We start from the raw sequence: 23,273 nt of genomic DNA, 5'->3' as shown, positions 1-23,273 counted from the left end.
ACTCCATCTAAAGCTCTCTAGACCTTATTTCATAGCTGTAAAATGGCAACACCACTTCCTTTTTAACTCCTCACCAGCAGTTGATAACAGGAACAAAGCCCCGCTGTGTGACACCTATGGCAATGGGTGCAGCACACACAGCTTTGTGTGACCAGCAGAGTTGGTTCTCCTGCTCCTGCCTACAGGAGCTGGGCTTATCCCCGGGCACCTCAGCTGAACGGAGCTGCCACAAGTCTTACTTTCACAGGTCTTACTTTCTTACATCATGAGGATGTGGTCTGAACTGTCACCGACACCACTGGGATTATCTTTAGGTGTTTGGAGATGTGCTTTGAAGTATTATGCTCTTGAGCATCTCGCATGGCAGGGTAAGCAAGGACGTGCACTGAGGAACAAAATACCAGAGGATCTTGGTCTTCGCTTTACCTGCCCGTTATGCTGAAAATAATGTACTGTGGCATTTTTCACAGGAATCTAATGTAAAACTCTTTTCTTCTTTCAGCTACGATGAGTGTGTGGGGCCAGGAGCAACTGAAATATACATTCCCACAGATGATCCCCCCCCATATTCTCTTACGGACCCTTGTCAAAGAAATGAAATATCTATAAACATTAGCCTGGAAGAGGAAGCAGCATCTGGGACTACAGGACAGGCTGCAAATTATGCCGTCAGGCTGCAGGACTTGCAGCAGCCCATTTCATCCATCTCTTTGTCGTCCCTGGCTCTGGAGGCTGCTCCCCTGTACGAGACGGTGGTGTGTGAACAGAATATCCCCATCCCACTTGTGCCAATGGAAGTACGGAAAAATTCTGCCACTGACTATCAGACCCTTCTGAACCAAATCATGTGAATAGAAGTGGCTCTTTCCTTCAATTCTTCTGAAGAACTCAGACTGACAAAGACATTTAAATGGAAGAATAAAACCTCTAAAAGTTTTACCTATTTTATATCTTTAAACAGGGATGCAATGGGATTCTCTTTTTTACAGTGAATTTTGAAAGTTTACCTAAACTTCCCTCTTTGTGCTTCAAAGTGTTCCACGACATCACACAGCATAAAAGAGCAGTGACAAGCAGTGCACCTGACCTTTTTGAAGCATTTCAAAACACATCACAGTCAGCCACTCTTACTGTAGATACATGTTACCCAGTCAAGCCTACTTGTTGATTTTATGATACTTTGCATGTTTTAGAGCAGAAGGAAAAAGAAGAGCATTTTGTTGTCTTTGTAGGTGTCACTAGTCACTTTCATTCAATGTCTTGGCAACAATGTATTTTTAAATAATTCTTTGACTAAATATGTGTTTCAGAAGACAGAGACAGAATGCTGCCTGCAAAACATGACTATCAGTACCATACATGAGGAGAAAAAAAAAAAGATAATATTTTGATAGTCACCTTGTTCCTTTGGAAAGCCTGGCCAGTACCAGGCTTTCCAGAGCACTGCAAAGCCTGCTGTAAGTCTTCCTCAAAAGAAAGCAGTGGCAAGGGATGGAGAGGTGACAGCTGGTCCCCAAACACCAACTGGCTTTAGGGATGGAAGCTGTACCACAGCTGTGTGCAGGCTGGGAGCGACATGCCCTTCACGGGCAGTGTCTGGGATCCCAGAAGTTGCTCCTTGCCAATTCCCGAGCATGACCACATTTTCAGGCACTAACCAGTCCCTTCCTTCAGTACAGAGCCAGCAGTGTTACAAAGGACCTTGACCTCTAGTAATTGCATTAGTGGGATGTAAATAATAGATGCTGGACTCGGCATGTGCAGGAACGGAGAACCTCACTCTGTGCAGAAAGAAACCTCTTTTATTAGGCAGGATCCTTTCCACTGAAATTTTGCTACCCACAAATCTAGCCTTTGTTCCTAGACCTGGACCTCTCACACATTCCCATAATAAATACATACAAGTTGGAGATGCACAGCAGCAGAACAGCAGGGTTAAAGGGCAGATGTGAGAGTTTAATTTGGCATGGTACACAAGCAGCCTATCTTCAACCACTACTAGTTAGCACAGTTATCAGAGGCTCATCGCCACTATATCTCTTAGAGGTATTTTCACTGAAAAAAAAAAATTTACATTGATAAAATGGACTTCAGTTTACTACCCCCACAGAAGGATATGTAAAAATGAGTATAGTAAATATACGGTTGTGTATAAAAGGAAACATCATCCAAATTATTAAAATTGCACTTAGATATTCTGTAAATACTAAATAATTTTCAACTGTAATCATCATTCAACACTCCAAAGATTGACACAATTATAATTATACTTAGATGGGAAGTAATTATATGGTTCTTATTGCTGTATAAATTAGACCATTACTGAGTCATATGCCCATGACGAGATAAGGTAAGTATGCATTTTTTGCTAAGTAGATGAGAGTAAATATGTATTTTGGTAAAATAAGAGAATTCTTTCGCAATTCAGCAAGATTTCCAATATTCTCAGTACACTACAACCAAAACAACAAAAATTCATTGCAAAACTGCCGGGAGGCATCCCCAGTACAAAGGCTGTATTTTCCATTTGTGTTTTTAACATACAGAACTATACCTCTTTAAAGTACTAGTGTAAACAGTTGTGTAGGATGTAAAGTATCCTGCAATAAGAGAAGCAAAACTCTACACCATCTATTAGCAGTCAGAAATTAAAACCAACACAGGAGTGTACCACTCAGTTTTACTGGCAGGAAAATAAGAAGTGAGGGAGAGCACAGAGGTTTATTCATGCAGAACAGGACACAGGACACGCTTTCATAGCTGTGTCTTCCTGCAGCTCTTGGAGACCTGCCTAGAACAGGGTAAAGCACTGGGACCAGACCCTGCTTACTTCAGGCTGCTGTCAGGGAGGTGGAGGGGGAAATCTAATCAATATTAGAATTTAATTTCTTTTTTTTTTCCTGGAAGTGAGTCACTCTTTTATCTGTAACATGGCAAACCTGGCAGTTCTTCTGGAGACAAGCACAGAAGGTTTTCACACCTGGCAGGTGAGCCTCTACTCTGTTACAGATGCTTACAATTTATGTGCATTTTGGGAAATCCTTTCCACCTGCTCGGCTTTTAACCCAACAGGGATTTCACAACCTCCCACTAACTTTCTGTCTGTGGTTTACAAAACAAGCTAATTTTAAGTAAGCTTCTGATGATAATGGGAGATTTGTATTTTGCCTCATAACAGAAATGCATTGCTAAGATTATAGAAAACTAAACAAAGTCCTTCTTAATTTGATAAGTTACCCATCTGGATTGTATGTGGCAGCATTACTTACAAATAGCTGTCTACTCCCTCTTGTGGTATAACGCTTTGTAATGTCAAGTCATCTAGTTACCACACTACACAGAGTTCACGAGGGATTCGTCCGTCAAAATAATTCCAGCTTCTCTCTCTCTCATGGATATGGAAGCCAAACCAACACACACAATTCCATACTGTAGCGTTTTTCTAAGTTACCACTAAGTGTATAGGTTATGTCATTCGTTATAAACAAGTATCTGTAAAAAACAAACTGTGAATTACAAGTAGAGTATGCTGCCTTCAGTGATACCTTACCACGATCACTTGCAAGACTGGCTTAGAATTTTCTACTCTTGTTAATCTTTTTAACTAGGTGATATCCAACACTATTGTGGGGAAAAAAGCTTATAATCCAACCCATATACCTCTGCAAACAGACAGTAGTAGAAAAAGAAGTTTATAGCTCTAAAATTGCTCTAACAGCTTCCACTGCTACTACTGGAACAGTGTTGAAATTTCTTGTAATGATGCAATAAGAACATATTTTCATTTACTGGAGAATAGTTAAGGTCCTGGATAAATCTCAGCAAAGTTGACAGCGTCTCCTGATGGTCCTCATAAGAAACCATATCCTCCTATCAGATTTTATCCTAAACTCTCACATAATTTAATGCCAATCCTAAAACAGGCTTAAGACTGGCCTTTCATTTATTACATGATTAATATAAAAGAAAAGTGTTTGGACATGCTGTTTCTTGCTATGTGATAACAATACTGTATTTCTGTAGTCATCTCTTTTGCTTCGATTTTTAGTACACTGATCTTTACACAAAACTTTTAGTAAAGAACATAAATGTATTTGAAATAGCTTCTGTGCTTTTTATTGCATCGGTATCACTTTGGGACTATATTATGCAAGTATGCTTTATGAAAAGTGAAACACTCAAAAGAACAAGCAACAAAGCAAGATTACCCATATTGCTCTACTAAAGTGCACCAGGCTTTAACAAAATGCAGCTATTCTGTATGTTAACGAGAACAGCAAAGGTTAAATAATCCAATCACTTTCCCCATAGAAAAATGAAATCCAACCCTCTCATTTGGGTCACTAAAGTTTTGCACATGGCGAGCAGAGAGCGGAGCTGCCGGCAGGCACCCTGCTAAGGGCACAGCCACGCTTCTCTGTTTGTGCCTGCACATATGGTCCAGGAGGAGACTCAGACCTGGCAGCAGATGGGCAGATGGCCTCCCTTTAACATGTGGCAGTAGGATGGGGATTTGTCCCCCTGCTTCCCTCTTGGCTAGATCAGCAGTTTTTATATAGCAATTATCCATACACAAATTCTACAAAAGTATTTCCTAATGACATTTCACTCGGAATGACGATCAAAAGCATATGTTTTTGGAAAACTCTCCTGCCTGGAAAGTCAGGGAGAAAATCAGTTTGTTTGCAACACCAGACCGCGCCACTTTCCGCAAGAAACAAACAGGACTGAGGTCAAGCAAACATGAGACATCCATTTATCAGGAGAAGCCATACATTCCCAGCGGTTAACAGTGAGGCAGATATTAATTTTAAAGGCCATCATGTACTGAAGATAATCCATAACAAGGTGAGCCATTAAAAAACCATCAAATCAAATTCACACTTGTAACAAGCCAAGTCAGTGGAGAGACCACTGAAGACACAGGCCCAGCTGGCCTACAACAGAAACTAAGGTCACAGGAGGCCAATGCCGGCACTGATTTCTGAAATCACACAGGTGCCCAGCATCATGCTGACATAAGAAGTGACTCGAAAATTCAGATTCCTAAAATCAAGATGAGCAAAGTCACCAGAATGCAAGTCAGGCTCGTTCTCCAGCCACTGGACCCAACCATTTCAAACCCAGCCCAGGAAGCCTTTCAGCCACCACAGCAGAAGACACAAATCTCTTTTTGCTCTTTTTCTCTTTCCCAAACCCAGCCTGGGAATTCTGAGGCAAAGTGTAATAAAAAAAAAAATAATAGCAAAGCAAGCACAAAGAACGCATTGTGTTACAGAGGGGCTCGTTTTACCCCACAGCACAACTACCTCACGCCAGCCCTTCAGAGCAGGCCCTCGCCATCCCAGGCCCTTACCCGCCCCACACGCCTCCCCCCGGAGCGTACCTGGGGGCCGTGGCGGAGGAGGGCCCGGGGAGGCCGGTAAAAGAGCGCTGCGGGAGCCGTGGGGCGGGAAGCGGGAGGTTTTACCTCAGCGCGACGACGGTTATGAGCAACGGCCGCCGCCCTCACGCGACGCCGGCACGCGCCCGTGCTGAAGCGACGCACGCGCGAGCGCCCAGCGCGTGGCACCGCCCTCTCCGCCCTCCCGCCTTTCGCTTTCAGTTCGCCGGGGCGCCCCGCCCTAACGCTCTGACTGACAGGGCAGAAAGCCACTCACGACCCGGAGCGCCGGCGGAGCGGCCAATGGCGAGGGGAGCCGTGCCGCGGGCGGGCCGGGCGGGCCGGCGGCGCCATGAAGGAGCCGGGTGGCGAGGAGGAGGTGCTGCGGGACTACCTGGCCTACTACGCGGCCCGGGGGGCGGAGGGCGAGCTGGCGGCGTGCGAGGATGCCTCCCTGAAAGCCAGGGCGCGACGGCTGCTGGGCCCGCGGCGGAGCGGGGGGCTGGACGTGCGCGGGGTGGCGGAGCGGTGCCGGCGGGCCCGGGGCCGGCGGGGCGGCAGCGTCCTGCGGGACCTGCTGAAGGCGCTGGAGGTGCTGGAGCTGCTCTGCGTCAACCTGCTGCTCTCCCCGTGGCGGAAAGAGATCAAGTCGCTCAAGGTAGGGGAGCGCCCCGGGCGGGGGGTGCAGCCAGCTCCGGGGAGGCGGGGGATGTGGGCCTGGGCCGCCCTCCTGAGGCCTGGTCCGGGCCTGGGGCCTGGCGATCGCGGGGTTTCGGGGCCTCTTCCCCTGCCCCGTGGGCGCAGGAGGCACAGAGCCGGTGCCTCTTTCCCCCCGGGAGGCAGGAGCAGCGTTTATGTGCCCGTTTGGAGCAGGTTAGGGGTGTCCTGGGGCAGTGCGAGGTGTTCCTTGGCCCTTGCGGGCCTTGGCCGGGCCTTCAGGGCCGCAGACTGAGGCCTTCGGTTGTCATGAGGTGGTGGAGAAGTAAAAAGGTACCGTGAAAGGCTTAGACCGTCATTACTGTGAGTTTTAACCTTAATTTGCCTGTAAGGAGGGGATGCTCGTTAGCCTTAGTTCTCCCTTTTGCCAGCAGTTGGATGCCAGAGTCCCACCGGGGCAGTGTCTCTCTGGCCCAGTGATCCCACCACCTCCCCCAGCTCTGGTGACCGCAGCTGGGGCAGTGGGGAGGAAAAACCCCTCGAAAGAGGAAATGCTGTCACTTTTTGCAGCAAGGGGGTCAAGGTTACCCCTCTTCCCTAGCACGCTGAACACATCTCATTGCCCAGAAGAGACAGCAATCTTCAACACATGCAAAGTCACCTTGTATTTAAACAAAACCCCTGAAGACCCAAAATGCAAACTTATTTCCTGTCCTACAGCAACAGGTGCTGGTGAGGAAAGGCCATTTCTTTCCTTCTTGTTGCCCTTAGGTCTCATCTGTGGATTCTCAGACAGCAGTAGGTTCCTGTTCTCATCACTCATCTCCTTAAAGCAGGTCTACAGTTAGTGGGTCAGCTTTTCATAACTCAGGAATCCCAGGCTTCGTTAAAATCAAATTTTGATGACCACTGTGGGTAATCCAAAGTGCAAGAGAGTCAGCTGAAGGCTTGAAATAACTCTGCTGCAAGGCTCAAGTTGGAGAACAACCAGTATCTTGTGTAGCTACAGGTCTGATAAAAAGTTAGTGGTTGTCTGTGGAATACCCAGGTCAGCTGAAGGCTTGAAATAACTCTGCTGCCAGGCTCAGGTTGAAGAACAACCAGTATCTTGCGTACATACAGATCTGATAAAAAGTTAGTGGTTGTCAGTGGAATACTACTTAATGTCATTCCTGCTTCTCACTCACTCTGATGTTGTGGTGTGTCCCCCCCCCATTGTCTGACTTCCCTTTTGGAAGGAACAGAAGCTGGGGAGCCAAAGGCACTGTTGTGTGAGTTTTTGGAGCTAGCCCAGGCGTGAGGACTAGTATATAAACTAGAAGTGGGTTTTGGTTTTAAGTTGTTACCCAGCAGCAGCATTTTATTCAAGTTGTGTTTTGCAGACTCTTTGTTGGGCAAAGAGAGCGTGTTTTGGCAATATTTCTGCTAGAATAGTCTCCTTTCAAAAAGGTGCTTTCAAAGAAATGGCAACTTAATTCAGGGGTAGTAGAGTTACAGCTGGAGTCTGAACCATGGAAAAAGAAAATGTTACAGTCTTGTTACCAAGTAAGAAATACAATTAGTTGTTACCCAGCAGCAGCATTTTATTCAAGTTGTGTTTTGCAGACTCTTTGTTGGGCAAAGAGAGCGTGTTTTGGCAATATTTCTGCTAGAATAGTCTCCTTTCAAAAAGGTGCTTTCAAAGAAATGGCAACTTAATTCAGGGGTAGTAGAGTTACAGCTGGAGTCTTAACCATGGAAAAAGAAAATGTTATAGTCTTGTTACCAATTAAGAAATACAATTAACAGTGAGTGCATCATGTCTGTTCCTTTAAGAAAAGATTAGACCTCGGTGATTTATTCTATGAATCTTTGTTTAAAAATCTTCCATTCTTCAGTACAGCACATAAGACTTATTTATGAGTTTCTCTAGTTTTACTAAAGTGATTTTCTTACTCTCTTCCTTTTTGACTATCGATGCTCTGAGCCAGTATCTCAGTGGGTTTAAACTGGCACAGCTTCACTGAAATAATGTGCTATAGCAACGCGATAATGAGAGGCTTGAGAGGCTGACAAAATAATGCTGATAGAAAGGCCTCGCTCACTTCAATTCAAAATTCAGACTTTCAGGAATGCAAGTTTTTTTTTAAAGATTTAAGTAATTTTTGAAGTACTTTTGATTTGTAGGAAGTCTTTCACACCTCCCTCTACCCCAGCCCTCCCAGTGTTCATCTGTTTTTCAATGTTGCATTCTGTTTCAGACATTCACCGGTAATTTTGTCTACTATATTCAATCTGTGCTCCCAGATGACATTGTAAAGACAGTGCTGGAGAAAATAGGTTACATTGCAACGACAGCAACAGAGTTTTCACTTGTCAAAGAGAGAAACAATGAGGAAACAAAGCAGACTGCATTTGAAATATTCCTGGCAAGAATTGAGTGTGAAACCATCCTCGAAATGACAAATGAAGAGAAATGTGGCAATTTGGAGGCGACCCTACAGAAGAGAACACAAATGCACCAGAATCATGGAGATGAGGACAAAGAGGATCAGACACCCCAGAGAGAAGGCGCTGAAAATCCGGTAAATAAAGCAAGCAGTGAGACATCTTTGTGCCTTGCTACTCAACAGAAGTCTTCCACTAATAACGATGCAGCCTTTGAAGCTGCTGGGAATCCAAAGATCAAAGATGACGTGCCTCAGTTGGCAGTTGCTCAGTCCACCAACAGGCTTCAGGAACACCAAAGGCAAGTCATTAACACTGTACATTTCCCGGGCAAACACTCAGACAGCGAGGACTTCTTGATCAAATACAGCGACATTGTCATCAGACAAACACCTATTTTCAGTGAGAATCTTTCTCCAAAAGCTTTTGAAACGCAGCCAAGAGCCGGTCTCGGTGAGGAGTGTCTCCTGGCAGTCACTGCAGAGCCACCGGCAAACGAGCCGAGGCCGGTGCCGCTCTCACCAGGAGCCAGCGGCCCGCCAGCCTTCGCAATGTTTGCTGACAGCTCCTGTGACAGCCACAACGCTCTGGAGTACAAAGCTCAAGAAGTCCTCCCCGAAGAATCAATCGAAGCAGAAATTAACGATGCCATAAATTGCACAGACCCGGACCCTGCGGATGAACCTGCTGAGCTGAAGTCTCTGCTGTACAAGGACATCGCGGCTGTCCAAAACCGCGGCGTCTCTAGGGAAGAGGAAGTTTGTGAGCTGTCTTTAACCTTCACAAAACTACAAATCAAGGACACTGGTGAAGACCTCACGTACCCAGTAGAGGAAACTGGCCAACCTGACTCAGTATCATATGCAAGTACAAGTGACAGGCACATAAGAGAGTTTAATCACTCCAAAATAAAACATACGTATCTGACTAATGCTCAGATGCAGAACAGAGCAGCTGCACGCACTGAGCCATCCCCAGACCCGTGCTGTACTGCTGGGACTGTGGATTCCACTGATGGTTCTGATGGCAAGAGACCATTAATGGATGCTCCTAATGCACACGTGGCTTCCGAGTGCTTCAGGCATGTTCGAGAGCCCCCTCACCTCACCTACATCCCACCACACAGTATCCATGTCCAGTCCTCACGAGTCAGGAGCACACAGGGCAGGAGGAACCTCTTACAGCCCGAACGTGACTCTCCCGCATCCAGTGAAGTAAAGCCAGAGAACTGTAACTCAAAAGTGACTGAAATCCAGGAGCCTTATGTCATTATTGACAAAGCCGACCAAGGAATGTTATGCCATCACACTTGATTCTACCAGTGCTTTATTTATAACCTGCCTGGGGTTTTTTTCCTCTCGCTTGTGGCCTTGATCATCCTTTCAGGGAGATGATTAGTTTGTCAAAACAGTTTAAAAAAAAACAACAAAAAACCAAACCACCGCCGCTTTTGGACAGTAAAAAAGGGGAGTAGTTGAGCAAATTCTTAATGGCCCCTCCTCATCTGCAACCTTTGGCACTGAAACCAGAATGGTCACCTTCCTAAAGCTTTGGCAACTTCCATAAATTTAAATCCATTTAATTCATTAGCCAGGTTCCTTCTGGCTGTATTTACTGCCAGAGTATAGCATGTGTACAATGACAGAAACATGGAAATGTTTCTGACCTGAAAGACCCAGCTTTCTGGCTGTACAAATGCTGTGCTGGAGTGTACTTCTGTCACCTCATCACACGCCTGGCAGTCTGTGCTCTGAACTACCCCTGCCCTTGCTGTCAGCTGAAAATAAGTTTAGAAAGTTTGATAACCTTCCTTTAGGTTTAAAGAAGGTGACTGCCCTGTGAACACCCCTAGTTTTATTTTTGCATTAGGAGTAACAGTCTAGCCCTTAGAGAGGCACTAACCTGGATTACAGGTTCTATACCTGTCTCCACTCCTCACCAAAACGTTTTGTGGCTACCACCACAAACTTCAAGAGAAGCACCAAGCTCTGTCACTCACTGTGACCAGATGAGGGAGATCCAGCCGCTGCTGCCATTTCCCTTCTCCCTGTTCCTCCAGCTTGACTCTGCACCGGCTCTGGAGTTCTCTGGACTTTCTGCATCTCACTCGGATGAAGGGACAAAACTGCCACTTTCTGCCGGTTTATTGCTTATAATTGACAAAAAATTCAGAGAGGAGCAAATGGGTTATACTAGAACAACCTTCCGAGCTAAAATGTAAAGATCTGCTTTGTGGACAAGTAGTAATTGCTGAGGTGCTGTCATCGCCTGATTCCAGCAGAGTAGGAGGAATAAAACTTTGACCAAGCCAACACCGAGTGACAAGGCTGCCTTCAGCTTTGGGAGGGAGAAACAGGTATTGTAAACACACACACAAATTAATACCTTCTTAATAGCAGCCCCTGGGGTGGTGTCTTTGGGCTTTATGGCTGAAGCTGTTGATAACCCAGCAGTGTTTGGGCTATTGCTGAGCAGTGCTGGCACAGCATCACAGCTCGCCCTGTTTGTAACTATCCTCACTCCCAGTGAGTAACTGGGGAGGACAGAGCTGGGACAGCTATACCATACCATGGAATAAACTGGGGGGGCAGGTGGTGGTGGGGGGGTTTTGCCTTATCTCAGAGACAGGCTGGGCATCGCTCTGCTTGTGGTGGTGAGTGACTGCCACTGCAGCACTTGGGGTTCCCCAACTCTTCCCTTCACTTATTAAGCCTCTATCTCAAGCCAAAAGCTTTTTATTTTGCTCTTGCTGTTCTCCCCGTCCTGCCGGGGAAGGGGGGAGCCAGCAGCTGTGTAGGTGCCTCTGCTGGCTGAGTCCACCCACCCCAACCTTGTACTTACCTGTGCTTTCTAACCACCTGGGGTTTATAGCTGTATTTTCCCCCTGTGGGGGTTATTAAAATTATGTGTTTTAAATCTTGTATTATGTAAATTATTCATGAACTCTAATATAAAACTGTGCAAACCCCTTCTCATCACCAGTGAGGATGTCTCCTAATCTAGATGACCACCAGTAATACAGGAGTTGTATCCCTAACACCCTGTTTTTATTTTTACTGTAGCCATATGAGGAAAAAGTATTTAACAGCAAACCAAAGACTGCCCTTTGAAAAGACACGCTCTTGGGCATCTAACTCCATTAATGCCATACTGCTGGCCTTCAATAAACTTCTCCAGGTAACACCTACTGCCTCTTGTGTCTTTACTGAACTTCCCCTGCTGGGCCTGTCCACAAGGGCTTCTGCCTTCACAGCACCTGGCAAACAGGAGACAGATCTTCACCCCATTGTGAGCAGGGGTTTGGACCAGCAGCATCCACATCCAGGAGCTTCTGAACAACCTCACACGGGGAAAACAGGGAAAACAAAATATACAGAGGGTTTTTCAGGAGAGGAGGCACAGCCCTGACTTGCCAACAGGGCACCACAGTCCCTGGCTCCACTGAGTCACAGGAACACTGGTGGAGATAGTAATGATGAACAACACCCACCAAACAATTAAACTGCACAAACTTATTAAATATAAGATGCCCACATTCTGCAAATCTGCCTTTTGTTAATGTCTGAGTACCTGGATTGAGGAAGAATCTCCTCTTTATGGCAGATTGGCCAGGACTGGCAAGTGCTCTCTCCTTGTAGGGAGAGCCATAAAGTCTTAAAGTCTTCTGGATATTTTCATCTGAGTTTCTTACTGCTGCAAGAACACCTTTAACTTCTCTTCCTGCACAAACGGTAAGGGTTTGAGGTCTTGTACTAGAAGCTACTTTTGTATTTGCAAATTTCTGGTCTCAAGAGACAACTGCTTTACAGTTAAAGATGGTTGTGAAGAGATGGGATTTGAAAACCAGCCAAAATAAATGAAAAGTCACATTCGATAGCCTTGGGCTGCAGTCCTTTGTGCAGCTGCTTCCACCCGAGTAAGAACTGGGTTTAAAAACCTAGTTGTAAATACAGTCAGACCTGAGAAGAGGGACAGAGACTGAAGGGACTGTGAGATTTCTGTCCCCATCTGCCAGGGCCCTCCTGTCCCGTTGGTGGTAACCACTGCACCTCTTCTTGGCTACTGAGACACTCATAAAACATAAAAAAATAAGTATCAGGCTAATGCTGATTGCCCATTTTTCCATCCCCTCAGCAACTGAGAGATTTCAAGAAACAAACCCAAATAAATTCCAGGCTTAAAACCAGCTGTTTATGATAACTGCAGTATTTTTATCTACAAATCTACAGCAGGTGGCAAACATTTGACATTGACGACACATTAACAAGCAACCTGTTTGGTTTTGTTCCAACTTTTCATTAAATACCCAACTTTCCTTTGTATATGAAAACCTATACATAAGAAACAATAGACAGCAAAACATAAAATAAACATGCTCTCTGTAGCCATCACATCTGTAATTTTTAATAAATAAGTTATATAAATTATTCCTTCATATTCCATTAGACTTATGAATAACAGTAACCAACATCCAAACTACTGGTTTGATATAATAAAAGGGGAGGGAGGGAGGGAGAATCTGACCAAAAAGCATAAGTTTCTTTCAAAAGCTGAAAGATAAAAGTGAGATTCTTTGTAAGATTCTCTGTACAAAACTATTCCATGATTTTCTGGACTGTGTGCAAAATATACATCCTTGGCTTCTACTACCGTAATGAAATTATAATTAAGAACAAACTGCAGATGACTAACCTTTAAATTTATAGAACTATTGTCAAAGACAGAGTTCTTTTGGTCTCTTACAGAAGAAAAAAAGTTGAAAGTTTAACAGCTTTCAAATTACTGCTATTCCCCTACAAGAACGCTTCCAGAAGTAAGATAATTACTTAATATGCAAAAATCTTATTTTAAGCTGGAATTCTCAGAACAGTTCAATCAACCAAAACTATTATAGAAAAAAAAAAATATATATACTGTACTTCAGGAATCATTCCACTTAAATTTAACAGAAAATGTAACATGAAAACAGTCGGAACTGCTGCATTAAAAGGATGATCCTGAAGAGGTAAAACAGAAATTAAGGACAACTCCACACTTTAGCTAAGAAGGGGAAGAATGAAACCCCCACTATTTTTCTCTACACTCCAAGTACCTGTAAGTCACAATAAACTGATCAAGATACAAATCCAAAAGACCATCTGTATTTTTCTTTATAAAAAAAAAGTACAATCAAAGAATCCAAACCCGTTAAGTCCAAAATAATTTTTTATAACCATTTGAAAGGAACAACAAATACAGTTCTGTGCACCCTGTATTTTGAGTAGTCCTCAGCTCAGCCACAGCAGAGCCAGTGGAAGAGAAATAAGCCCTTTAAAAACCTAGCTTAAAAATAAAAGCCTCAGAGCCATTCTGCAATCACTTATGAAAACTGTTATTCTTTTTTTACCACTGAATTCAGTGGGACTGTACTAGTGCATAGTTATCTTCACAACTACAGCTACATTGTGATTTCATGTAAAGCAGGAAAAACACAAATTCAATGCAACTGCACTAGGGTAGGTGGGAGCAGGGTCAGACCCCCTATTTCAACCTGGTAAGAACTATTTAATGAAGTTACTTTAACTTGATGCACTTCAATTGCTTCCCCTAATAATAAAAAAAGGACTTCCCACCTCTTGCATAGAACTATTTCTTTCAAATTACAAAAAGAGGGTTGTCCTGGGGAGGAGGATGTAAAAAAGGAGAAACCTGGGTTACTTACAGTAACCCAGCACTGAAATTTTCTCCCAGAATGAGAGAAATAGCCAGATTTTAGCTGAACAGAAGTGACATAGTAAAGCTGATGGAGAACCTAAAAACCTGAAAGGGAATTGGCTTATATTCTGTTCATGACTTGTATCTCAACTTTTCATAGCAGTAAGTCCACAACATTCTACAAAGCATAACTCAAAAGCAAAAAAACATTCTATTTAGAAATACTAAAAATACTCAAAATCGCCGCCAAATCGGCCTTCAGGTGTCTATAAATGGTGTTGCAGATTACACGGGTTTAGTATTTGGTCCCGGTTTTCTTCGTACTTTTCTATCATTTTCTGCATGTCATGGTCAGCTCCAATAACCTTGAAAAGAACAGAAACATTAGAAATAATAGGCACCTAAGAAACGGTTGCTTTTGAGCAAAACAGAAGAGGACTATCCCCGAAGCCGAAGCGACATACTCCAATTAGCCTTCTGCTCAGAATTTGGCATTCATGGAAAAACTCCACGTCTGGTCCTGCAGCCACATGAAGAGACCCTCAAATCCCACCCAGCTGATGGAGGCCCAGACTTTTATGCTACACACTCTGGAGAGCTGTAAACATTGTTCTAAGGTTTGCCTTCTCCAAAGGTTATGAGAAAAGCAGATTTATTTACTTTTACCACTAAATAACACTTAATATTTGAAAAGCACAATCCTCCATGTGCTTTATTGGTTATAACTAAAATAATACTCACAAGCACTGGGCAGGAAACTTTAAACAGTGTGTGTTTAATGAGCCACTCTTCGTAGAGCTGATGAATAGCTTCTAAATATTCCTAGAAAAGAGGTGTTCAAATAAAACATACGCCATGGGATGAAGCTCATGTTGCAATTTATGTATGTTTGGTAAGTAGTTAAGAACTCCATATAAAAACCAGCATCAGATCTTTCCACTAACAAAAATAAAAAGCATCAGAAAGTTCCTGAGAAAATAACTCCCTGTATGAGGTTTTGCTCCAAGAAGAACCCCAAAGACCCAGCTTACAGGAGCCGGGGCTCTCAGCTCCTTTTAAGATCAAGGACCACGTTTCTCTCCCATAGGTATATCGTGACTCAAGAGTTTACAGAGGAAAATACACCAAAGAGAAGTGAGGACAGAGAGGGCCATCCTGTAAGCTGCTAGAGTTTCTTTTCAAGCAGATTCCTATGCTAAGAATTTTCAAGAAGTTGCTTGTTTTCAGGCACAAGCAGAGACACTTTTCACGCATAAACATCCTGGTAATGGCAGGCAAGAGAAAGTGCCCACAGGAATCTTGGGCACCTGCACACACAGGTATTTGTGCTTCAACTGGGTGCCTTCGTGCCATTTAATGATACAAAAGGAATTGCCTTTTTACATCTTACAGAAGATTAACAGTTGATTAGTATTTCACCTAAACAGTCAGCTGTAGTACACTGATTACTAAAACTCACACTTGGAAAGTCAGTGTGTGCAATAGATCATTTCTATAAAATAAATCAAAATTAAATACTGATGTTTTAGTTTGCAATGGGAACAGCTGCACCACATTTGGCAGCAGACTCAGGATATGATTTTAGTATTTGGATTGGAATCGTTACGTTTTAAAGTCATTCTAACCACATATATTGAAGGAACTCCTTACCAGAGGAATGATCTTTTCCTCTTCTCTGCATCTTCTCTTTAACCTCTCGTAACAAACTTCAGGAGAAGTCTGCAGATAAACTGCCAAATCAAAAATTGTAATAGTTAAGTTCAAGGAACAGCTTTAAAAGCAAAGAAGAAACTTACGTCACCAACTGTAGAAAGAAAGAACCCTGGCTTGGGTACCACCACTGAACCTCCCCTTTGGCATGAGGGTTAATCGATGCATGAACCATCCCCAAAATCACGCTGCCCAGTGTTACACTTTGCAACCACTATCTTATTAAAGAGCCTGATTATTTATGACCCAAGAAACAAGAGTTATTTTCCTCCCCATGAGGAAACCCACCCACAAACATCCCCCTTCTGATCCCATGGGAATCTTACCTATCAAATCAACCGCAACATCCGTGTTGTTCTGGATCCAGTCAAACCATTCGGTCAGGACAACATAATCCACCTCTGGCATTTTGCCGCTGCATAAACATAAAAGTCATCACTCACTGAACAGCACCCACAGATCAATCCTAAACTCATCTTTTTTTCATTTGACTAGAATTATTCCCAATTTACTTCAGCACGTGTGAAATGAAAACAAGACCGATATTATGCCCACCCAAGTTCAAGGCCTCAGAAAGCATTGTTTATACAACAGAAAGACCAAATCTTCCTTTTTTTTTGAAAAAAAAAAAAAAAAAGTACTTACTAACAACAAGTTGCTATTATTAAGTTACAAACATTAATTATTTTTCCCCAATACAGTTAAGAATTAACAACTCAGTGACTAAGAAAAAAAACATTACCACATTGCCATTTATACAATAACAACAAATTAGTGTCAATGGTATTTATTGCTCAAGGATCATTTCAAATACATTTGAGTTACTGCCCTGCACGTCCCCAGGAAGGCTGGATTTACACAGCAGCACTGACAATTCATTACAGCAGCCGTAGTACAGAGCGGTGGAACAACAACGACACAACATAAATAAAATTTACTGCCACTGTAAGAAATATCTGTGGAAAGAGTATGGAAATATTCCATGTGCTTAATCTGCACTCCCTATTCACAGCGTCTATACAATATCAGAGACAACTGTGCCAAAGGTCTCTCAGTAAGAATAACAAAATACCAAACAACTTGTGTAAAAGGCAGTTTGTAGATGACACATGAAGAACTATACATGATGTTTTTACTTGTATCAGAATTTTCACTTATTACTCTATTCCTAAACAGTCAAATATTACTAGTTTTACATTATTCTGTCTTCAAAACTGGTGACTGTAACACACTCCACACTTCCCTGAATGCCTCTGCCATGGAAATATAAAAAAGGGACGGGGTTGAGAGACTCCTGTTCTCTCCAGCTGAATCATTAAGACCAGTTGTGACATTTTAAATAGTGCTGAAGAAAACGGCACCACAGATTTCTCAACTGTTTCTAACCGCTTCGATCGCTGGCAAAACTGAATAAAGACAACCCAGAAAGGTATTTCCACTTAAAAATGCAAGGAAGTGAAACCAGTATCAGTGCCACCTCCCTTCCTTATCTGCCATCCAGCTGAACATCTCGCCTCCTGAAGCACCCAAGAAACAGGGTAACACAACTGATGGCTGCTCTTCTGACACACTAACGGGGGGTTTCAGCTTCAAAGTTTGCTGACATTTGACTCCTCCCAAGTAAACACAAATGGCAGGAGCTTTCTATCTTAACTAACTAGGAATTCAAGTGGGAACAGCTGGTGCTCACCCTGTACCACCCCACGCATACTCACATGCACACATTTAAAATTCTTCTACGGTTTTAAACCTGGTGGTAAGAACTGGGACAGTGGGGAGCTGTGCCTGGTGGAACCTCCCAGCAACTCCTCCCAATTGAAGCCTTCCGGCCTCGTCGCAAATCTTACTCTATTTCTCTCTCTGGGAAAAAAGCCTGCAAAGCCAAAACACAAACACTGAGTGACGCTTGACCAAAGAATAGCCGGTATTCCTGATATTCCACTGCTCTCCATCAGAGTTGGTGTAGAGCAGAGATAACAAGGGATTCTTCTCCACCTTTAAGACTGGGATCTTAAGCAATCCCTTCTCTTACAGAAAAGAAAACAACATTTCCTCTCATTCAGGCTGGGATAAATAATCTTAAGCAATCCCTTCTCTTACAGAAAAGAGAAAAGAAAACAACATTTCCACTCATTCCGGCTGGGATAAATAATGTCTGTCTCTCTCTGTCTCACGTCCTACTGTGTGCCTCAACCACTAACGCAGCATGGATGCCACCTGGTGGCACGCAGCCACCCTCCGTGCAGACTGGGGCAAGAAACTGCTCTTCTCCCTTAAGACCACTGAAAAATCCATGAAAACAACAATCTGGTACATATGCTTTTCAATAGAAGGTCAGCATTCTAAACAAAAAAACCCAAAGCAATCAGTGCTGATTCCTGCACTCCTTCAGTTTGTATGGGATGGATAACTTGTATTTACATTGGACAGGTAATAAATGCTTTTTCCATCTCAGGCCACAGTCTTATCCCCCAGAACAAAATAACCCAGGTTGGGCCCAATTGTTCTCCCTCTGCCCCCAGCACCCCCGGGGGTGGGGACCTGACTCAAAAAGTGCCATTTAGAGACAAACAGCTCTCGCTCCTTCTCCGCTCATTATCCAAGCAGGGGTTTTAGGCTATTTTGATGCTATAAATCCTGATTCCAAGCAATAGCACATAAGGGCTGGCACACTCCTCACCCCAGTTCCCACTTCCCAGAAACACCAACCCTGGATGCTGGGCTGGATAATGCTGCCTAGTTCTCTCCCTCCTCTTTACATCCACATGATTTTCGACCTGTTCAGCAGGCGTTTGCTTTAAGCAAGACTTTTGTATTCAGCTGGAGAGCAGAATGGTGTTTGAAATAGTAAGGTGCTCAGAATACACAGGGGCACTTCTGAAAAACAATTCTCACCTGGCCCTACAGGTTCTGTTCTACCAGCACGCACCACGTCCCCTACAAAACACACTGTCACTCCAACAAACTGACAGATTTCACAGGCCACTTAGATGCAAATTACCAAAGAGACCATCAGTTGACTATAGTCATTTTTTTTTAATCTAATTAAGCCAAGAAAGTAAAGTAGAAAGTCATATACCATACCTTCGATACAAGTTTTCTACAAAAATGTATTTTGCACTGTGAACTGATCGCTCCATCATTCGCACGGGGGAAATCTACAAAATAAAACTTGGCTGTCACTGATTGTTCACATTTTCAGCACGTTTGTTTCTTTCCAAGCTCACATTGCACACCGCGCTCTTTACATTATGAAATACGTAACATTTTCAGTTTATTGCTCATAACCACATCAAACTCTTTTTTAAATGGAAAGTACGTTTATTTACCATTGGCCTGGTGTGCTGCTCCAACATGGTGAGCTGTATGTAGGTCTGTAGTGTTATCCCCCATCGTGACGCGTCCTGGTACATTAAGCCCTGGGGTCAGAGACGGAGGGGAGACAGACAGGCATTCTGGTTAGGCCAAGCAGGGAAAAAAAAAAAAAAAGGAAAAAAGAATGGGTATTTCATAAGCTTTTGTACTAGGACAGAATTGCTGAGAGAGGTGCACTAAACCAGCTGGCACCAGGTTTGATAAGAATCAAGGGATGGTTTGCTCTCCCTGATGCAGACAAGAGTTACAGTCCTGGTCCTTAGAGACACTGAGTGGGGCACTTGGAATTCTCACTGAAGCCAACAGGAATTAGTTACTCTGTGCCTGGAGGAGTCAGGGCCAAGGCATGGCTCATATGACACAGTTCAAACCTGTTTACTAATTAAAAAAAACTTATCTGCTACTCCAGCTTTGTGCAGACTCTCAGTAGACCCAGCAGGGAGACTTCTACCATGGAGCTGATCACGCCAGCAGGGCAGACTCACGTCAGAAACCACTTCAAACACCCCAGCAGAGCCCACCTGCCCTGGCTCTGCCCCCCAGCAGCGCTGTGACACAGGGACAGACCTGGGGGGAACGGTTCCAAGAAGCCATGACTACCCAAAAGAGTTTCTATTATGTCTTAATCACAGTAGAAGATCTTTTGCGTCACAGAGCTTTATTTTTTGCTGAGATAATGACCACACCTTTCATAACAGTTTTGCTGATTGGGCAGAAGCCCTCACACACCTCTTTCTAAATGAACACCAACTGTAATTGCAGAATTAATTTCTGCCACTTACCAGGATATTATGACCACGAACGTTCCTCCACTTGGACACCGGTTCTGTCAAAACCTGGTTCAAAAGAATTACCCCATGTTAAACATGTTTTAGATTCTAAATACATAATTTCACCCTACAAGTCTAGAACCATTTTTAATGAATACTCATCAAGCCAGGGTATTCAGGGCTTCTACTGGAAAGCTCATCTCTCTTCAACAAACAGCACTGAGTATTACAAAAGGTAATAATGAAAGCTGTTAAAAAATAGGGAAATATTATACAACATCTTTTTAGCACTTTTAAACTATCAAAATAAAACACCAGATTCATTACCTAATGAGCCTGGATATAATTTCCCTTTTTTGAGTTAAAACCAGTATGACATAAGGGAAAGAATGGCTTAGCTGAGTACTGACTGCATTTCAATGACCTGCTCATCCCCTCACAAATTAATTTCTTGGAGAGTAACACTAGTCAGCAAAGGAAGAGATGATCAGAATGCTACCATATTACTTTTCATTTTATTTTTGTGATCTAACAATCCAAATGTATCCAAAACCTCTATGAAATTAAGCAGAAAAGCTTCTACCCCGAATAGGTAAAAATCAGAAGAGACTTATCTGGTTCAAACAGGGTCTAAAATGTCAATGATGCCGTAGAGCCAGGCCTAAGAGAATCTGACAGGCCTGGGAAATTAACCAGCTTTTTAAGGAATAAGGCACTAAGGTAAAAATCAGAAGAGACTTATCTGGTTCAAACAGGGTCTAAAATGTAAATGATGCTGCAGAGCCAGGCCTAACAGAATCTGACAGGCCTGGGAAATTAACCAGCTTTTTAAGGAATAAGGCACTACATGCAAATTAAAGTTTGCTATCCTTTGGGTTAACAGATATTCACTCCATAAGGATCATTCCTGTTAGATGACCAAATAACACCCGGCAACCCAACATTTCTACAAGGAATCCCAAGACTTATTATCAAACATGTTCCCAGGTCTGCTGGGAAAAGTATAAATATCTGATGTACACAAAAGCAATTGCTCCCTGAGGTTTGATCTTCATTTTGTTTAAAACACAGTAAGCCTGCCCTTCCCCTAATGTTGTCCTAAGCAGTATGAAATCAAATACCATAACAGTCTAAGAAATCCCCAGAAATAATTCTAACAGATTTTTCATTTTTTAAAAGAGCCATCCATTTACTGGGGCCTCAGTTATACCACGTCAGTATTTCTCTGTTGTCATTTCTTTGTCTTTACTTAAGACAGGACACAGCTGAGATTTAAGTGGCAGGAAACAGCCAAGCAGCATGCCCAGACATGCCCTGACATGACCAGTCATGCCCAGCCCCGCTGGGTTGCTGTTCCTGCACAGAGGTACAGACTCTAATCCACAAGTTTTACTGATATTTTGGCATCCAGTACTATATATATATATTATATAGGATCTAAATTTCTCTCCTACAGTTTGCCTATAAATAGCTGCCTCACAGCCTGCTGCTCCTCTCCCAGCAGCCTAAGAAAGGACAACGCTTCTAAATTAACTGCCAGTTTTGTCCAGACAAGCAACTGCTTAACGATGTAAAGAAAGAGAAAGAAATGAACAGCCAGTACCTCAATGCTGGAATTTTGGGCAAAATAATCCAGGCATGTTGTTTTTCCGCTTGCAATGTTCCCCTCGATGCAGACCTGATGAAAAACAGTCTCACCTTTAGAAGCCGTGCTGTCGCACAGGAGTAAATGCCACATGTAAAAATACACTCTTTCAAGCATACTATTTCCTTATAATGTAAATAAATCATTTTATAGGAAGACGTTGGCTTTAGGTGAAGTTTGGATGTTGTGACTACCTGCCCACTGCCCCTAGAGCTCCAGGGGGTCGCTGCTGGGCTGCCCCCCTCCACGCTGCCTCCCACAGCTCCCCTCCCAGACTTCACTCCCCACTTAAAATAAATGAAAAATGAAGCAACAATTTCAGTGTCCAGTAAACAGCGTAAACCTTAAGAGACGTTACTTTTTTATTTTCAAAAAACTGCACAATTAAAATAAACTAAGAGACTTTTGTTTCACCTGTCTTAAAATAACGTGCATTAAATTTCAAAGAACCCTCCCAGGCAGGGTTGTACAGGGTGACTCCAGTGCTACACGCTGCCCCAAGACTGACCCTGTCCCTGCACAACACCCTAGCATCTGCACAAACCCCTCACCACTTCATTGTGATTTTCAGAATGGAATTTACAAGTTTACAGAAAAGCACAGGTTTCCACCAAGACACCTGAGCACTGCTGAGTAAAACAGCCACATCCAAAGGTTGCCAACACACACACGCTCAGACTGTAACAGAGTAAGAGGCTGCACATTTTACACAGATTTCTGAACAAAATGCAAATACTTACAACCGTCTTTTTGTCATCTTCTTTGATCAGATGTTTATCTAGAATGGAAACGAACTGGAGTTACAACTGAGGTCTTCATAACTTACACTGAGCCTCTTCTTGCAAGCCCCTCCGTGAAGTTTCTGGGTTCTTTATTGCTTAATAGGAACATTTGCCAAATTCCTAACCTTTAAGGCCTTTGGCGATCACCGTGTCAGGGAACAGACAGGCTGTGGCACACAGGGACGCAGTTTTAGCTGGGATTCTCCATTGCCCCGGGCACTACGGAGAGCCCAGCGGCAAGCGCAGCTGTGTATCACCTCCGCTGCCCCTCAGCGACCTCCCAACGGGGAGAAAAAACGAGTTTTGGAAAGGCTGGTCACGGCGCGACGCCCACCGACCCCACAGGCCTTGGAGATTCCAGGACACCTCCCAGACAAGCGGTTTTGACACCTTACACGCTAAAAAACGCGTATATAAATCTTCTGCAAGCAATGCGAGGATGGATAGACCTTCAAGGCCACAAAACACCAAAAAAAAGGCAGTTTCGGTGCCGTAAGGCCCCACCAAGAGGCCTCCCTCCCACACCGCATTTAAACCAGAACCGCGCAAGGCCGCGGGGCCGCTATCCCCTCACCCCCTGGACTCACAGCCGGTGCCGGGCCGACATCGCAAGGCTAGGCCTTCCCTCCGTCCCCGGACGCCGCGCAAGGCGGCGGCAGTAGCGGCGGGCCTGGCCCGGGCCGCCCCCAACTGCCACATCGTCCATCCCCGATCCGCCGCCGCCGCCACCACAGCCTCGGCCCCTCACTTCCGCCCGCTTCGGCCTTTCACTTCCGCTCGCTTCGGCTCCCCACTTCCGCCCGCCATGATGGCGGTGGACAGCGGCTTCC

The 23,273-nt window shown here is 43.9% G+C and overlaps 3 protein-coding genes across 5 annotated transcripts in view; 2 read left to right on the top strand and 1 right to left on the bottom strand.

Moving 5' to 3' along the window:
• Positions 1 to 4,093, top strand: part of LOC106888392 (protein BEAN1-like) — a 39,417-nt gene extending 35,324 nt beyond the window's left edge. Inside the window, exon 5 of the mRNA XM_014942595.1 lies at positions 503 to 4,093. Within this exon, the coding sequence (XP_014798081.1) occupies positions 503 to 851 (349 nt within the window). The 3' untranslated portion in view covers positions 852 to 4,093. The remainder of the gene's footprint in view (positions 1 to 502) is intronic.
• A 1,642-nt stretch (positions 4,094 to 5,735) lies between these two features.
• On the top strand, positions 5,736 to 11,650 carry LOC106888111. The gene is made up of 2 exons (XM_014942138.1): positions 5,736 to 6,041; positions 8,281 to 11,650. The coding sequence occupies exons 1-2, from the start codon at positions 5,736 to 5,738 to the stop codon at positions 9,778 to 9,780; spliced, it is 1,806 nt and encodes a 601-aa protein (XP_014797624.1). The 3' UTR covers positions 9,781 to 11,650.
• A 986-nt stretch (positions 11,651 to 12,636) lies between these two features.
• TK2 (thymidine kinase 2, mitochondrial) overlaps positions 12,637 to 23,273 on the bottom strand; it is an 11,457-nt gene continuing 820 nt past the window's right edge. Inside the window, exons 1-10 of one of the 3 annotated variants that reach the window (XM_014942413.1) lie at positions 23,031 to 23,171; positions 22,402 to 22,439; positions 21,620 to 21,694; positions 20,029 to 20,082; positions 19,201 to 19,290; positions 18,956 to 19,029; positions 16,198 to 16,286; positions 15,812 to 15,891; positions 14,903 to 14,983; positions 12,637 to 14,526 (exon numbers count right to left, since the gene is read on the bottom strand). In XM_014942413.1, the coding sequence (XP_014797899.1) occupies positions 14,428 to 14,526; positions 14,903 to 14,983; positions 15,812 to 15,891; positions 16,198 to 16,286; positions 18,956 to 19,029; positions 19,201 to 19,290; positions 20,029 to 20,082; positions 21,620 to 21,694; positions 22,402 to 22,439; positions 23,031 to 23,142 (792 nt within the window). In that variant the 5' untranslated portion in view covers positions 23,143 to 23,171 and the 3' untranslated portion in view covers positions 12,637 to 14,427. Of the gene's footprint in view, positions 14,527 to 14,902; positions 14,984 to 15,811; positions 15,892 to 16,197; positions 16,287 to 18,955; positions 19,030 to 19,200; positions 19,327 to 20,028; positions 20,083 to 21,619; positions 21,695 to 22,401; positions 22,440 to 23,030; positions 23,172 to 23,273 lie in introns of those variants that run through there. The other 2 variants (XM_014942415.1, XM_014942414.1) reach the window with 2 other exon arrangements.

This window comes from Calidris pugnax, unplaced genomic scaffold (assembly GCF_001431845.1).
Source record: "Calidris pugnax isolate Ruff unplaced genomic scaffold, ASM143184v1 scaffold28, whole genome shotgun sequence".
NCBI classification, from domain to species: Eukaryota; Metazoa; Chordata; class Aves; order Charadriiformes; family Scolopacidae; genus Calidris; species Calidris pugnax.
The sequence above is the reverse complement of the archived record's forward strand: the minus strand, read 5'-3'. Positions and strand labels throughout refer to the sequence as shown.